This window comes from Narcine bancroftii, chromosome 3, assembly GCF_036971445.1.
Source record: "Narcine bancroftii isolate sNarBan1 chromosome 3, sNarBan1.hap1, whole genome shotgun sequence".
Taxonomy (NCBI): Eukaryota; Metazoa; Chordata; class Chondrichthyes; order Torpediniformes; family Narcinidae; genus Narcine; species Narcine bancroftii.
Genome location: NC_091471.1, coordinates 64,688,822 through 64,707,316, shown reverse-complemented (window position 1 = coordinate 64,707,316; position 18,495 = coordinate 64,688,822). Strand labels below are relative to the sequence as shown.

At 39.5% G+C, this 18,495-nt stretch overlaps 1 protein-coding gene across 7 annotated transcripts in view; it reads left to right on the top strand.

The window, feature by feature from the left end:
* The window catches only part of LOC138757224 (probable E3 ubiquitin-protein ligase HERC1), a 309,739-nt gene that overhangs the window by 209,250 nt on the left and 81,994 nt on the right, over positions 1 to 18,495 (top strand). For 6 of the 7 annotated variants that reach the window (XM_069924220.1, XM_069924216.1, XM_069924217.1 and 3 more), the window contains exons 51-53: positions 1,993 to 2,206; positions 10,373 to 10,626; positions 16,179 to 16,306. In XM_069924220.1, coding sequence (XP_069780321.1) covers positions 1,993 to 2,206; positions 10,373 to 10,626; positions 16,179 to 16,306 — 596 coding nt within the window. The remainder of the gene's footprint in view (positions 1 to 1,992; positions 2,207 to 10,372; positions 10,627 to 16,178; positions 16,307 to 18,495) is intronic. The other variant, XM_069924219.1, reaches the window with a different exon arrangement.

Here is an 18,495-nt window from a genome sequence, read left to right as displayed (position 1 = left end):
TGTTACTTTGTCAGTCCATTCCTCAATGTTATGTAGGTCTTGCTATCTGAAAGTAAGGAGTAGCTTACTTGCTAAAGAACAGTAAACGCTGTGCAAACATCTGCAAGTTGGTATGAGAAAGGAGTTTATTGATGAAGATAGTTCAGCCAAGGCCACAGATCTGAGGAGCTAAGAATGTAAGAAATTACACCAGGAGTAAGCCAGTTAGCCCCACAAGTCTACCTAAGATTATGACTTGACACTTCTTGATAATCCATTTCTGGAGACCACAGTGGAACAGCTGGTAGAACTGCTGCCTCGCTGCTGAGCAACACAGGTCTCATCCAGTGCTGTCTGCTCGGTGTGTACACAGTCTCTCTGTGACCTTTTGGCATCCTTTGGGCGCTCTGGTTTCCTCCCACATCCAACAATGTGTATGTTGATAGGTGTATTAACCTCTGTAAATTGATCCTGGTGTAGAGAGTGTTAGAATCTGGGAATGTGTATATGAAACAGTTTCTTGGGCTGAAAGGCCTGTTTCCATGCTGTGACTTTGAACACAGTTCTTTCCTGTTCTCTTCCCATACTCATTGACTCTCCTACAATTTCAATACATGTCAGTATCTATCTTGAAGTAATTTGATGACTTTGCTTTCACTGCTGTCTATAGTAGAGAATTTCAAAGATCTATGAACTCTTCCTCTCCATTTGAAATGTGTGACCCATTACTCTGAATCTGTTTAAAAGAAGGGCTGAACGCAGAAAGGGTATTTTCCTGTTGATACCTCTCAAATAGCGCCTTTGGAAGACTACAAAAAAGAGTCTGGAAAAACAACCAACTGAAAAACCTCACAAAGATTAACGTATACAGAGCCGTTGTCATACCCACACTCCTGTTCGGCTCCGAATCATGGGTCCTCTACCGGCATCACCTACGGCTCCTAGAACGCTTCCACCAGCGTTGTCTCCGCTCCATCCTCAACATTCATTGGAGCAACTTCATCACCAACATCGAAGTACTCGAGATGGCAGAGGCTGACAGCATCGAATCCACGCTGCTGAAGATCCAACTGCGCTGGGTAGGTCACGTCTCCAGAATGGAGGACCATCGCCTTCCCAAGATTGTGTGATATGGCGAGCTCTCCACTGGCCACCGAGACAGAGGTGCACCAAGGACTGCCTAAAGAAATCTCTTGGTGCCTGCCACATTGACCACTGCCAGTGGGCAGATATAGCCTCAAACTGTGCATCTTGGCACCTCACAGTTTGGCGGGCAGCAACCTCCTTTGAAGAAGACCACAGAGCCCACCTCACTGACAAAAGACAAAGGAAGAAAAACCCAACACCCAACCCCATCCAACCAATTTTCCCTTGCAACCGCTGGAACCGTGTCTGCCTGTCTCGCATCAGACTTGTCAGCCACAAGCGAGCCTGCAGCTGACGTGGACATTACCCCTCCATAAATCTTCATCCGCGAAGCCAAGCCAAAAAAAAAAACCTCTCAGAATCTTGTATATTTCAATAAAATTCAATCCTTTCAATCTTTTTTCACACTTCATCTCAAGAATTAATCTAATGAGCCTTCCCTGTACTGTCTCCATTACAAACTTCCCTTTCTTCTTTACTGAGACCAAAAGTACTCACCATATTCCAGCATTGAGTAAAACTGCTTCAAAACTTCCCTTAAAAACTTTTATTACTTTCTCTTTGTATTTCAGATACTTGGGCCTGCAGATATCTTTCTAGGACAATGTGTTGTGGTTTTGCTCCATTTAAATAATGACTTTTTCATTCTTTCTTTGAAAGTAGATTTACTTTCCCACTTTATACTCCATCCACTTACAGCTCTCGTAGCATTGTTTAGGGGTGAGGTAAATGACTTCAAACAACTACCAGAGCCCTGGTTATAGTAGAAAGAAACATATTTAAATAAGTTTCTTTGCAAATAACAGTATGAAATTCTATGAACATTTCTGTTGATTTTAAATATTTATATGCTAATTCTTCCCCAAGGATTTAATTGCTGCTGCAACAGGTCTACATATAGGTGCAATTCGTGATGTGCAACAAAAGAACAGGGTGCTTCACTTTTTCCATAAACCACCAAAAGACAACAAACTTAATGGCTCTTCCAACTTTCTGGTTACCCAAGCCTTGGTAGCGTTGCTTACAGAAAAAGGTTTTCGGCATCAATCAAGATGTGAGAAAGAGGAACCAGAATCTAAGGGTAGGGAATGTTACATATTAGAGCTTATTTTCTAATATGTGAAAACAGCTTTAATTGTAATTTTTAATAGTATTCTGCATTGTAATTGTTTTGAACCAAGTTCTATAAAGTTTATGTTCTCCAAATGACTAAATCCATATTTTTTCAGATTATTATTAAAGTATTGAAAGCAATATGTAATGATATAGCAATATTGTCATGGAAGCAAGTAATTTAAAAGAAATATGGTATGTTGGTCTTCATTCCAAGATGTTTCGAATGTAGGAACAAAAATGTTTGCCTACAATTACGCGGGGCATTGGTGAGACCACTCCTGGAGCATTGACACAGTTTCGGTCTTCTTGCCATTAATGAACTTTTACTACCAATCAACCACAATCAGACAGAGAATCATGATTAATAGCCTTTAATCATCTTAAAGTTTCAGCACAGTTTGCATGTTGTTGGCCCAGTTCTAAGGGAGGTACTGAAGGAGGCATAACAGTCTTTATGGGGATATCTAGGAGGGAGGTGTCACAGGTTCAGGGAGCAGGTCAGCCCATACAGCGCATGTATATATCTATACACATGGTGGTAGCACCACAAAGCAACAATGAAGATTCACCAGAGTGTACTCTGGGATGGCTGGATGTTCATATGAGGAAAGATTGGATGAACTAGACATACATTAATTAAAAGTGAGAAGTGTAATAGGAGATCTGAAAGAAATGTATAAAATTCTGTATGAACTAGCCCAACTGGATGCAAAGAGAGTGTTTCACAGTCTCAGAATAGAGAGTAAAGTGATAAATTGTTTTATTGTAACAGGTACTGCAGAATAGTAAAAAAAAAACCTGTTTTTCTATACTAGAGACAAGCTAACTCTTCCAGCAGATAGTGCATTAATAACAAATAAGACAATAGTATAAAGAATAGGGTTACAATAAGTCATCTTACAGGGTATAGAGGAAAGTGTAGAAATATTGTTCACGATATAGAGAAAGTATAGTTTAAAAAAAATGTAAGAGCATCATTTAAGAGTCTAACAGCTAAAAAGAAACTCTTCTTGAATCTATAGATCAATGTTTTCAAGCACATACGTCTTCTTCATAGCAGAAGGGAGTATGACTAAAGCTGGATGAGATCCTTAAATAAATTAGCAGCTTTCCCAAGACAGTGGGAGGTGTGGATGGGAGGAGTAGCTGGTTTCAATTTTGGGCTAAGTTGCATTTACACCTCTCTGCAGATTCCAGACCAAGCTGTGATGGACTTGATATTTTCTATAAAAGATGCTAAATTTCTTCAGTCTTCTGAGAAAGAATAGTCTTTGGTGCATTTTCTTGGCACCAGAACAGGTTGTTGGTGGTATGCACTCCTAAGAACTTGAAACTCTCCACCACTGAGGACGTAAATGAGATGAAATTTCTGAATCCAGAGGGTAACGCATCTATAGAATTCTCTACAATGGAAAACAGTGATGGAAATGTATCTAAATATATGGTACCTGTATTTAAAAAGGAAGTAGGGATCTAGGCATAATGGGGCTTGAAGAGAGAATGAATATGTTGAATTGTGGAGCAGGTTCAAAGGGCCAAAATGTCATACTCTTATATCTACTGTTTTGTTTGTTATTTAGGTAAAAATTTGTACCAGTGATATTACAGAATATCAAATTTATGGAATATTTAGCTATAGAATATTAAAATTACATATACTAATTAGATTTTTAATGTCTAACACTATTTCAAATGAAATTGTAGATATGGAGACTATCAACGTTTTTCAGTAGTGAGGTCATCAGCATTTTAAGCGCAGAGAGTGGTGCTGCCTCACAGATCCAGTGACCCAGGCTGAAACTGGGGCTGCACCGATTTCTCCAGGTGTTCTAACACATCTCAAACCTCCTTTACCTTTTTTGGCTACCACTAATAAAATTCAAAAATCCCAGATGCTGGAAGTCTGAAACCAAAGCATAGCTGATAGGTGTTTTGGTTACTCCTAATGTTGATGGATAGTAGGAAAATCAGACTTATGCTGATGGAAGAGCAAGAGTAGGAAAATAGTTGTGGAAATAGGCCTACACTTAGAGCCAGTATAGACTCAATGGGCCAAATAGCAACTTCTATCTCATAAGGTAATAAAAATGAGACAACTGGGTAAATAGATTTGATTAAAATATTGCTATTTTGTCAGATATTATCATGATATTTAGCATGTGAAGATGATTTTGAAGCCTCTGTACTTGGTAGAATATGAGTGTTGTCTCAAGAGGAAATCCCAGCATTAGTAATTAAAATAATTAGGGACAAACTGTATGCATAAAACTTACCGTATATACTCTTGTAATTATCAAATTTTTTGGACCATATTTTCAGGTTAAACTTTTGAGCTCAGTAATTATCTGCGTTGTTCAAGATGTCATTAGTTCAGATAACCAGCACTGGGTGGTAAGTCTGCGGTCAGGACGTCAAGAGATTAGATGGGACCTGCGGCCAGGGTGTTGGGAGTTCGGAAGGGGTAGGGCAGCTGGGGCGAACATCCGCGGTCAGGGAGTCAAAAGGTGCAGTGGGTGGGTAGCCAGGGGGAGCATCCATGGTCGGGGCAGCGGGACCTCAGATGGGCAGGCAGCTGGGGCATTGAACCGCAGTCGGGACATCGGGAGCTCTGGAGGGCGAGGGTCCGCAGTTGGGGCTTCAGGAGCTCAGATGGCCAAGCAGTCAGGGCCAAAAAATGGGGGGGAGTTTCGACTTTTACATGGTCATACAAAAGTACTGATTTTTCAGCCAAAACTGGGGGGATGTCAACCATTACACAGTATTGATGATTTCACTAGTATATACGGTGCATTGTGGCATATTAATTTGCAAAACTATAGGTTGTCAGGAAAACTATAACTGGAGAAAAAAAAGAATGGAGCAAAAATTTCATTCAATTGGCCCAACAACTTACAGCTTTACACCTTTTTAGATCCAGTCCTCTGTTCTCGAGAGTCTACATCTCATTGAGGTCACTGCCAGCCCAGGTGCCATCATCTTGGGCCCAGACCCTGCAGACAAAAGATATTTTTTTAAAATTTTTTTTATTTTTCACACTGTGAACCATATCAATCAAAATACATACAAACATTTCCCTCTTAAATATACACAGTGGCATTTTCTCCCCTTTTTTCCCCCCTATCTTCCCTCCCCCCTTCCCACCCCTTTCCAAACCCATTAAACGTTCAACATATACAATACAATAAAACCATTAAACAATGTCATCACACAATGAAAATAAACAAGAAAATTGTGTCATCTACTTTTACACACTGGATCAAGTCATTTTGTCTTATCTTTTTATCATTTTAGGGAGTGGAGGTCCGAGGCAATCCCTCTCTGTTATGTTCCATGTACAGTTCCCAAATTTGTTCAAATAATGTGACTTTATTTTTTAAATTATTTGTTATTTTTTCCAAAGGAATATATTTATTCATTTCCATGTACCATTGCTGTACTCTCGGGCTCTCTTCTGATTTCCAAGTTGACATTATACATTTTTTTGCTACAGCTAAGGCTATCATAATAAATCTTTTTTGCGCTTCATCCAGTTTGAGGCCTAATTCTTTACCTATATTACTTAGAAGAAAGATCTCTGGATTTTTTGGTATGTTGCTTTTTGTGATTTTATTTAATACCTGATTTAGATCTTCCCAAAACTCTTTCACTTTCTCACATGCCCAAATTGCATGTACTGTTGTTCCTATTTCCTTCTTACAGTGAAAACATCTATCTGATAATGTTGGATCCCATCACTGCGAAATCAGTTGACATTTGCGAGCTGGTTCACAATCCAAATGGAGAGGGGAGTTGTGGTTGCCCGGCAAGGGACAAGGGGAAACTCAGAGAGGGGTGGACATTTGGGGTTAAGGGAATTTTAGATGTGGGAGTTGTTGAAGTATTTTATGTTTTAAAAGTGTTGTCATACATCGTGTTCAAAAAGGGAAAGCTGAGAGATGAAAATGGAGAAAAGGGGAAGCGGAAATGAGGTGTAAACAGAATATGAGATGGCCAAGTTGAACTATATGACTATAAATATTAATGGAATACATAACAAAATTAAACGAAAAAGGCTATTAAATTTCCTGAAAAAAGAAAAAAATAGACATAGCATTTGTACAGGAAACATATCTAACTGAAGTGGAACATAATAAATTAAGGAGAGACTGGGTAGGGCACGTAACGGCAGCATCATATAATTCAAAAACCAGAGGTGTAGCTATATTAATAAATAAAAATGTACCAATCAACATAGAGGAGGAAATAATAGATCCAGCAGGGAGGTATGTAATGATAAAGTGTCAGATATATTCAGAATTCTGGAATTTGATAAATAGATATGCACCTAATGAAGAGGATCAAAAGTTTATGCAAGATATTTTTTTTGAAGATTGTAGATATGCAGGGGAATATATTGATGGGAGGGGAATTTAACCTTAATTGGCAGAAACAGGATTTAAAATAAAACACTATTGTCTCCTTTATCAGGCAGTTTAAGGAAGCATCAATAGTAGAACTATGTGGCAGGACCCTGCTGGAGAGCACTGTGACCTCACTTCCCATTCTCTGGGTCTCCATTCTCTGCTCTCCCAAGGACCCCACTCTGAGCAACTTGAATATTTTCATTTTTCTCAGTATATTCTACAGGAAACTGAAGAATGAGAGGGTGATCAAGTAGAGACTTTGGAGTTCAGTTAGAGAAATGTACAAAAAATTTACCATGATGATATTGGCAGAACTAGAGATAAAATTCAAAGTTCAGATTTATTGTCACAGTACATACATGACATCACATACAACCGAGATTCCTTTTCCCATGAGCCAGGTAGAATTTTTCAGTAACTGAAACCTGTCCTCGGGAAGAAAGATATGTATGCAAAAGAGAGAATTGGAAACAAAGAAAAGAATGTAAACAAACTGGCCGTGCAAATACAGGAAAATAAATATTCAGTAATAAGTAATGAGAAAAGTAAGAGTCCTTAAATGATTCTCAGATTGAGTGTTGTTTAGAAATCTGATGGTTAAAGATTAACAACTATTTCTAAACCTGGTGGTACAAGTCCTGTGGCACCTAAACCTCTTTCCTGATCACAGCTGCAAGAACAGAGCATGTCCTAGATGGTGTGGATCCTTGATTATTGCTGCTGCTCTCCAACAGCAGAGTTCCATGTAAAGGTTCTCGACAATGAGGAGAGTTGTGCCTATGATGTGCTGGGCTGTTGTCCTCTACATTTTGCTAGGGTTTTCTGCTCAGAGATATTGGTGTCTCCATACCAGACCATGACGTGGCCAGTCAGCACACTTTCCACTGTACATGTCTGAAAGTTTGCCAAGTTTTCCAATGTCATACCAAACCTCAGAAGAATTAGAACCAGCATTTATTGTCATGAACGTTTCACAAAATTCATTATTTTGCGGCTGCATTGCAGTGCAAATAGTTCTTTAAATTACATTTTAAAAATAAATAGTGCAAAATAAGAGAAAGTGAAATAGTGTCTGTGCTTCATTGTCCATTCAGAAATCTGATGGCAGAAGGGAAGAAGCTGTACTTATGCCATTGGGATTAGTCTTCAGGCTCCAGTACCTCCTTCCCAATGGTAGCAGTGTGAAGAGGGCATTGCCTGGATAGTGAAGGTCCTCGAAGATAAAGGCTGCTTTCTTGTAGATGACCTCAATGGAGTGGACTTGATGCCCACGATGGTGCTGGCCAAGTTCACAACTTGTTCTTTTTTCCAGTCCTGTGCATTGGCACTTCCATGACTGATGCAATCAGTCTTTGGAGGCATATCAAATTTCCTCAAGCACCCACAAAATATAGTCATGGCGTACTTTCTTCATCACTTCATCATCCTGGAGGCCCCAGGACAGATCTTCAGAGATATTGACACCCAGGAACTTGAAGTTCTTAACTCTTTCCACTGCTGACCCCTCCATGAGGACTGGTTCATGTTCTGATGTTCCCTTTCTGAAGTCCACAATCTGATTCTTGGTTTTGCTAATGTTGACTGCACCATTGTTGTGACACCACTAAACTAGCTGATCTATCTCCCTCCTGTACGCTTCCTCATTGTTGTGTGTGATTTTGCTGACAACCAAGGTGTCATCAGCATATTTGTAGATGCTATTTTAATTGTGCTGAACCACATAGTCATGGGTGCAGAGTGAGTGGAACAGTGGGCTAAGCAGACATCCTTGAGGTGCACCTGTGTTGATTGCCAGTGAGGAGGAGGTGTTGTTTCTGATTCATACTGACTCTGGTCTTCCACTGAGGAAGTCAAGGATCCAATTGCAGAGGCAGGTGTAGAGGCGCAGTTTTGGAGCTTGTTGACTAGCACTGAGGGCGTTGTTGAAAGCTGCGCTATAGTCGATGAAGAGTAGCCTGATGTTGATATTGTCAAGGTGATCCAGCACTGAGTGTAGAGCCATTGATATTGCATCTGCTGTGGTGCAATAATGTGGCAGTGGGTGAATTGCAGTTGGTCCACATCTTTACCTTGGCACAAGTTAATTCTGGCCATGACCCACCTCTCAGAGCATTAAATCACAGTAGATGTGAGGGCTACTGGAAGATAGTCATTGAGGTAGCTCACTCTGCTCTTCTTGGGTACCGGATGTTTGATGCCCTCTTGAAGCAACCTCCAACTAGAGCAATGAGAGATTGAAGATGTCCGTGAACACTCCAGTTAGTGGGTTGGCACTGATTTTCAATATGCTGCTAGGTATACCATCAGGGCCGAAAACCTTGCAAGGGTTAACCCTCTTGAAGGATGTTCTGATGTTGACCTCAGAGACGCACAGCTTCTACATGGATTTTCATTGATAAAATTGAATTATCCTTTTCAAAGTGAGCATAAAAGGTGTTCAGCTCATCTCCATAAATTCCTGAAGAAGTAGAGTGCTGATGTGCTTTCTTCACAACAATATTGATGTGATGGGTTCACTGAGATAGTAACTCCCAGGAATTTAAACTTGCTCACCCTCTCCCCCTCTGATGTCCCCAATGTCCCCAATGATCACTGGATCGAACACCTCTGATTTTCTTTTCCTAAAGTCTACAACCAGTTCCTTGGTCATAGTTAGTACACCATTCAGCCAAGTTTTCAGTCTCCTTTCTGTATGCTGACTCATTACTCCTTTTTATATAGCCCACTCGAGTAGTATTGTCAGCAAATTTTCAGATGGTGTTGCTGTCGTACCAAACCACAGAGTCACAGGTGTAAAGCGAGAAAACCAGTTAGCTAAGTACGCAGCTGGTGTTGATGGAGATAATAGAGGAGGTGTTCTTGCTAATCTGAACTGATTGGGGCCTGAAAATGAGGAAATCTGGGAACCAATTGCTGACTGGAGTATTGAGGCTCAGTTCCTGTAGTTTGCTGAATAATTTTGAGGGGGTGATAGTGTTGAATGATGAACTGTAGGCAATAAAGAGCATTCCAATGTAAGCATCTTTGCTATCTAGGTGTTTCAAGGTTTTGATTGGCAGGATGTTTTTAGGCAACCTCGGAGAGTGGGTATTGCTGGACCTTATTCTGAGGAATTAGAATGATTTTGTGAAGAAAAATGTGGAGAAACATAATCATATCAAATTTATAATGGCAAGGGACTATGTAAAATAGAACTTTTAGCTGAAGGACAACTGCCTTCAATGGAATGAGTCAGTGATCTGGCTAGTTTAAAGTGGAATATCATACCTTAAAAGTGAAGATTTGTCATCCATTTGCTCAGCACAGGAACCAAAACTAAAGCTTACAAGGTAATAAAATAAGTAATGGACTTGATACTTAGTATCAATTGAGATGCTGGATGATTACATATGATAAGTTGATTGGGGAGGAGTAAAGGAAAAGATGGACAAAGCTACAGTATGAAAATAGCATGACAGATAAAACAAAGAACCCAAAAATCTTAGTTGTGTGTGTAAAACAAAAAGTAAATGGCAAGAGAGGGCTGGAAACAACTAAGAACAAATAAGATATGTCTGTAATAAATGTATGGCACTCTGCCTATGAGGGTGGTGGAAACAGAATCAATGAGGATTTAAATGGAACAAATTGCTCTTTTGAACCAGAATCGAATTGGTTCCTTCTTTGATTGAACAATTTTGAGATTTTATTCAATTATTCTTTATTGAAAGCATTTTAATCTCTTCCAGATGTTACACATACTTCATCTCCATATTTTTACTCATCTTTCCATGTTGGGCCCTTGGAACTTGCCAATGCACTTGCAGCTTGTTGCCTGTCTGGGAGATTGGGTTCTGGACATCGCCAGTGGGCTGCACAGCATCTTGTGCAGGTCCTATCTACAACAGAAAAGAACAGCCAGTTTAGACCTCAAACCTATGCAGATTTGGCAGGAGATCTTCGGAAATGCCCCACTGTAAAGCTGGAAGCACATGGGAATCGGGTACACTTTTTCATATTTTAACATGATTTCTACTCTGGATGTATATTATAACACTATTAAATTAAAATGCTAAATAGTATAAATGATGAAGACTGCAGGGTAACATAGGAAATTATATATTCCCTTGATTTTCACATCAAGATCTGATTTTGAACTTTTTTTTCCCAATTTAGATGTCATAAAAATTAATCACAGGTAAAATAAGTAATTAATTTTGTGGATTTGTAGATTTCTTCTGTGTTCTGAGGAATGGTACACAATGTACTGGTTTTAAAATAACTTTAAAAAGCTAAATGTATTATTTTTTGTTAAAATGAGAAAATATTTACTCCCCACCACAATTTGGCCTCATAATATCTATACTGTATCCCAAAATCTGTTTTCAACAGTGGAGAAAGACTTTGAAGTGAGGGCAGTTGGTCAGCCACAATTGCAGTAACAAAGGAACAGGAATACAAAATGATAAGTCACAATAGTTAAATGAAAATAAATTTATTTGCATTTCATTGTGAGATAATTATTAACAGAGACCGGATGATTTCAAATTGTAAGAGTAGAACAAATATAAATAGATTAGTCTCCCTCTCCAAGGTTCATCTTGACTTGATGAACTGGAACGATTACTGTTGCAGTTAAATGTTACTCGTGTTCCTTCGTCGGTCATTCTCTAATATGTCGAACACTCACCTTTGAAATCAGTAGGTTGTGGATTCAAGTTTTGCATTAGTGACTTGAGCATAATAATTTAGATTGGCATTCTATCTAAACCTGATATTGCTATCCTTCATTAAGACATTAAATTATAGCCCCAACACCCCTCTCGAGTGTGCATAAAAAGATCACACAGCATTATCTCCAAGAAAAGCAAGAGAGTTATCCCTGAATATTAGGAGCTGGGCTTGAGCCCACTTTGTACAGTGTCTGTAGAGGAAAGAGAGACCCTAGTGATCCTCTCAGCTGTTTTAAAGATCCTCCATACAGATTTCTGGTCTGATGCTTTGCAGCTACCGTATCACACAATGATGCAGCCAGACAGGACTTGTGTTCCTGACTCGCTGATCTTACACCAGCATCACCTGTTTTTGTACAGATTCCAGCATTTGCAGTTTTATTTGTTTTCCTTAACTGGCATCTTTCCTATAGTACAAGTTAACCCAATTACAAAATAATTAACAGCTTTAGGTAAAAGGTGCTATATTTATTTAAATCTTACACTTGTGTGTGTACATTCAGTGCAACAATTTTATTGCTAAAAACATAAATATCATAATAACAGTTATTATGAAAATTCAGCCCCTGATTATATAACATTATAAATAAATTTCTAGTAGAATTATTTTGCTTAAGATACTCTTTAATTAATACAATAAAACCCTGGTTATCAGGCACTGATCAGGATTGGTAGATGCCAGCTAAGTGTATTTTCCCATGCTTGCGACTTATTCTTGCAATGCCTTAACTAATGCACCTGATTTAAAATTAAACAGTTTAAAAGGCAAAAATATTACACTGTACTTACACTGAACAAGTATCACTTGTATGAATATATCAATCTTAAAGCATTTTATTTTATTTTTAGTCTCATTCTTTGAGAACATTTATCCTTTAAGGGGTTCCTCCCCCCCCTCCAGGGAACCGCCTAAAAGACAAACAATAACATTCTAGATATTAAACCCAACCCCAAGTTTACATATAAAGCCACTGACCAGGAAAACTCTTACGAAGCAGGAATGAAGAGACACTTTAAGAGAGTCACCTCAACTGCTCTTCATCCCGAGTGGCACCATTGCTGTTTCACACAACTTTATTCAAACAGTTGCTACAAACAAAGCACAACCAAGGCACTCAGCTGGCTGAATATTTGCTTCCATCTTCACCAAAGGTTTATATGTTCAGAAGACATTTACAATTTTAAATTTGTGTATTTTTTACCTATTTTATTCTTTTTTATTTTAATTTTTAATTTTATTTTCTGTGATTTTTTTTTTGTTGCTGGTTGCTTGAGACTACCGGTTGCTTGAATTCTGAATATCAGGGAGTTTATTGGACCATTATAGAGGGAGAGAGACACTTGAAATAAGATGCTTGTCTATCTTTATATACCTGTGAGGTTGAAAGGTAAGGTCAAAAGTTTGAGAGACCCATAGTTCTCAAGGGATATTGGAAACTTGGTTTGAAAAAAGAGGGAGTACTACAATAAATATAAGAAACGGGAAAAAAGGAGATGTTTGGGTACTAGATTGAATGTAAAAAGAATCTTAAGAATGAATTTAGAAAAGCTAAAAGAAAGTATGAGGTGGCTATAGCAAGCAGGGTGGAAATAAATCCAAAAGGTTTCTACAAATATGTAAATAGCAAAAGTAAAGTGAGAGACAAAATTGGTTCAATAGAGAATCAGAAAGGACAAGTGTGTGTGGAGCCAAAAGAGATGGGGGAGGTCTTGAACAATTTCTTTTCCTCAGTATTTACTGATGAAAGGATATTGAACTGTGCAGGGTAAAGGAAGCAAAGGAGGTATATATGGAGACTATAGTGATTAAGAAAGAGGTAGTACTGGAGCTTTTGAAAAATAGAAAGGTGGATAAGTCTCCAGGTCCTGACAGGATTTTCCCCAGGTCCTTGAGAGAAGTTAGTGAGGAAATATTGGAGGCTCTGGCAGGGATTTTTCAAATGTCATTAGAGATGGGTATAATGCCAGAGGGTTGGCCTGATGTGCATGTGGTTCCTTTGTTTAAAAGGGTTCAAGGAGCAAGCCTAGCAATTATTGGCCTGTAAGTTTGACGTCTGTGATAGGTAAATTAATGGAAAACGTTCTTCGAGATAGAATATATAAGTATATGGAGGGACAAGGTCTGATCAGGGACACTCAACATGGATTTGTGCGTGGAAGGTCGAGTTTGACCAATCTTGTTGAATTTTTGAAGAGGTGACTAGGAATGTTGATGAGGGTAGAGCAGTGGATGTTGTCTATATGGACTTCAGTGAGGCCTTCAATAAGGTTCTGCATGGGAGGTTAATTAGGAAGACTAAGTCCTTGGGTATTAATTTGGAGATAGTCAAATGGATTCACAGTTGCTGGTAAGAAGGTGCCAGAGAGTAGTAGTAAATAATTGTTTGTCAGGCTGGAGGCCGGTGACAAGCAGTGTACCTCAGGGTTTGGTATTGGGACTGTTGCTGTTTGTCATATATATTAATGATCTGGAGGATGGGGCGGTAAATTGGATTAGTAAATATGTAGATGATACTAAAATAGGGGGAATTGTGGATGATGAAGAGGGTTTTCAAAGATTGCAGAGGGATTTAAACTGCTTAGAGGAGTGGGCAGAAAGATGGCAGATGGAGTTTCATGCTGATAAGTGTGAGGTGCTTCATTTTGGAAAGAATAATCAAAGCAAGACATATGTGGTAAATGGGAAGGCATTGAAGAATGCAGTGGAGCAGAAAGATCTAGGAATAACGGTGCATTGTTCCCTGAAGTTAGGAGTTCATGTGGATAGGGTGGTGAAGAAGGCCCTTAATATGCTTGCCTATATAAATCAGTGCATAGAATATAGGAGTTGGGAAGTAATGATAAAACTGTACAAGGCATTAATGAGCCAAAATTTAGAGTACTGTGTGCAGTTCTGGTCACCGATTTATAGGAAGGATATTAACAAGATAGAGAGAGTGCAGAGAAGATTTACAAAAATGTTGCCTGGGTTTCAGCATCTGGAATACAAGGAGAGATTGAGCAAATTAGGTCTTTATTCCTTGGAAAGTAGAAGGCTGAGAGGGGATTTGATAGAGGTGTTTAAGATAATGAGAGGGCTAGATAGAGTTGATGTGGAAAGGCTTTTCCCATTGAGAGTAGGAGAGATGGATACAAGAGGTCATGGGTTGAGAGTTGATGGGCAAAGGTTTAGGAGTAACATGAGGGGGAACTTCTTTACTCAAAGAGTGGTTACTGGGTGGAATGGGCTTCCGGGAAAGGTTGTGGAGACACGGTCAATTTTGTCATTTCAGAAAGAGTTGGGTAAGTATATGGATGGGAGGGGGATGGAGGGAAATGGGCAGAGTGCTGGTAAGTGGGATTAGAGGAGGGTACTTGGATCAGTGTGGACTAGAAGGGCCAAATTGGTCTGTTTCCGTGCTGTAATTGTTATATGGTTATTTTTTCTCATTCTGGATTACTGTAAAATCCAGATCATCTGGCATTTAATCAACCAAAAAATCAAACAATTGGCAAAAAAATCGAAGAAATAAATAAATATTTTTGAAAAATTAAATAAGAATGAATAAAGTTTTAAATAAAAGTTTAAAATTGTATAAATAATGTTCTCCAAAGCAACACACACAACCCCTTGAGAGCAAATATTCAGCCAGCAGTGTGCCCTGGTCCTGTCCCACCCGCAGCAGCCGTTTGAATAAAGTTTCAATAAAGTTGTGTTTGAATAAAATGGATGAAGAACTGGCCGATACTGCTCAATGCTGAGGCAATTCTCTCAAAGTGTCTAGCTATCCTTGCTTGGTAAGTATCTTTATTAGTATATTATGAAGTATATTATTAAGGCTTTATCTGTAAACTTAGAGAATGGGGGCTTAATTATAATGGCAGCATGGTTAGTGTTGTGGTTAGCACAATGGTGTTACAGCACCAGCACTGGGGTTCCAATTTAACAGAAGGTGTGCCAAGGGCCTGACCAGGACAGAGACGTGGAGGTGAGTAGGTCAGCACAAGGACATCAGGTTGAAGAGCCGTCTGATGCCGCTCACCGCTGAGACAACTTGCCCAAAGTGTCTCCCTATTCCTGCCAAGTAAGACTGTGTATCTTTATTAGCATTAGGTATATTAGTAAGACTTTATCTGTAAATTTATGACAGTGGGATGGTTAGCATAGCAGCCAACGTATTACTTCCAGGGACCGGGCTTTGAATTTAAATTTAAATTTTGTAAGTTACGGGAATTACTTAATTAAAGTAAACTTTACATAATTAAAGACTGCAATACTGATTTCTTTTTCCAAATTACTTTACATTTTGCACTGTCTTTTATGTTTTAAATTGTGTATTCATAATGCAGGTGTATTAGCCAATGTAAGAATGAGTCTCAGTCAACCGGAAAATTTGCATTTCTGGCATCTGTGATCCCAGTAGGTGCTGGATAATGGGGATTTTACTGTATATGCATGATTTCAATGGCTTCTGTGATAAAGTTTAGTTTTATTTTGTACATAAACAATCACCTTATTACTAATTTAACAACATTTTTGGGCTGAAAATTGCATACTTTAGGAGAAGCAAATTCATTGTATTTCCATTGATCGCGGTTTTCCAAAGAGACAAAATAAAGTTATTAATTTTATTCCTCATGCTACTGAATGTGTTTGGCTTCATGAAATAAATGTGCAAGTTAGGCTGTTGTATTATTAGTACATGAAGGCTGAATAAGATTACATTTCATGTGAGAACATTTAGGCATAACACATTTATTTGTGTAATTTTTGGTGGTAATGATTTTGTTTGTAGGGGATTGCAAATAATATAATCTCTGGTTATTTTGATTTTAATAACAGGTTACAAGTTCTTCCTGGTCAGTTGCCAAGGGTTTGCTGGCCACGGGTGCCATGGATCGTACCATTCGCCTGTGGACTTTAACCAAAAATGCAGTTGCATTAATACAAACTGTTTGCTTTAAAACTTGGTATGTTTCTAACAGCTGCAAACTTGTCTACTCTTGGTGCAAGTATATGAAAGCTCGAAGTTGTGGTACTTCAAGAAATAATGAATATAAAATGGTCAAAAGATTTATCAAAAATTTTCTCAATGTGAACAGAACTCAGCTGATGTATTGAGTGCAGTTCTGGTCAGCACACGATAAGAAAGATATGGCATATTTGCCATCATAAATCAAAGTATTTAAGTACAGGAGTTTGGATGTTATGGTAAAGTTGTATAAGACATTGGTGAGGCCAAATGTGGAGTATTGTGTGCAGTTTTGGTCACCTAACATCAGAAAAGATATCAATAAGATAGAAAGGGTGCAGAGCAGATTTACTCGGATGTTCCCTGGACTTCAGGAACTGAGTTACAGGGAAAGGTTAAACAGGTTAGGTCTTTATTCCGTGGAGAGTAGAAGAATGAGGGGAAATTTGAAAAAGGTATTTGACATCATGAGGGGGACAGACAGAGTAAATGTAGGTAGGCTTTTTCTACTGAGAGTAGGTAAGATACAAACCATAGGACATGGGGTAAGGGTGAAAGGGGAAAAGTTTAGGGGGAACATAAGAGGAAACCTCTTCACACAGTGTGGAACGATCTGCCAGCTGGAGTGGTGAATGCAGGCTCAATTTTAAAATTTAAAAAGAATTTGGAAGGCTATGGACTAGGTTCAGATCAGTGGAACTAGGCAGAAAAATGGTTCAGCACAGATTAGAAGGTCCGAAGGGGCCTGTTTCTGTGCTGTAAGGTTCTATGGTTCTGTTTTGAGAAGAGACTGGAGATGCCTGGCCTGTTTTACCTGGAGAGAGGAGGAGGACAAGAGGGGAAATAATTGAGGTATATAAAAATATGAACGATAAAGATATAGTATACAGCAGTGAACTTTTCCCCTTACGGAGGTGAATGAAACTGAGGGACATGGTGTTAAGGTAAGGAGTAAGAGATATAGAGGGGACCTTAGGGGGACACAAGCCCGAAACGTCAGTTATATATCTCTGCCTTTGCTACACAAAGGGCACAATTTGACCTGCTGAGTCTTTCCAGCATTGTGTGTTTTTACTCACTACTTCCTTCATTCATTCAATTCTCACCCCCTTAGAATGCCTGACCCTCCACCATCTCTGCACCAATCTGAACATCACTATCAAACCCAAAGCAAGGGTAGCACTGTTGTGGTCTGGCACACTGAACTCTATCTGGCCGAAGCCAGACAACAATTCTCAGACATCTCCTCTCACGCACCATCTCTGTACTTGTCATTTCCAGTCATCTCCCTGGCATGGCCTCCGACCTCCCATCACTTCAACAACTTCCAGTTCACTGAACTCAATCACCTTGCGTTTACCATGGACATCCCTATACGTCTCCAACCCCCATACTGAAGGCCTCAAAGCCCTTCTCAATTATTTCACCTTTTACTCATTCCACTTTCTTCAGGTCAAAGAAATAGCAATGGGTACCCACATGGGCCCCAGCTATGCCTGCCTTTTTGTTGGCTACCCTGGAGCAATCCATGCTACAAGCCTGCACAGGCAAGTCCCCTCAACTCTTCTTATGCTACATTGATGATTAGTTTGGTGCTGCCTCATGTACCTATGATGAGCTCATTGTCTTCATCCATTTTGCTGCCAACTTCCACCCCGACTTCAAATTCACTTAGTCCATCTCTAGCAATACTCTCTCCCTTTCCTCGCTCTCTTTGTCTTCATCTCAGGAGACAAACTCTCGACAGACATCTTCTATAAACCCACCAACTCCCACAGTTACCTTGACTACACCTCTTCTCGCCCTGTCCCCTATAGGGATTCCATTCCATTCTCTCAATTCCTCAGTCTCTGTCACATTTGCACCCAGGACAAGGACTTCCATGCTATCATCAGAGATGTCTTGCTTCTTCAAACAATGTGACCTTCCTTCTACCAGAATCAACTCTGCACTCACTCACATATCCTCCATTGCCAATATATCTGCCCTGCACCACCCTCCACCCCCCCCCGCTCTCGTGCAGCGTCAGAATTCCTTTTGTCCTCACCTACCACCTCTCCAGCTTCTGCATCCAACGCATCCTCCTCTGCCATTTCTGCCACCAACTATGTGATCCCACCACTAGATACACATTCCCCTCTCTTCCCCTCTCTGCCTTCAGCAGGAACCATTCCCCCTGTGACTCTC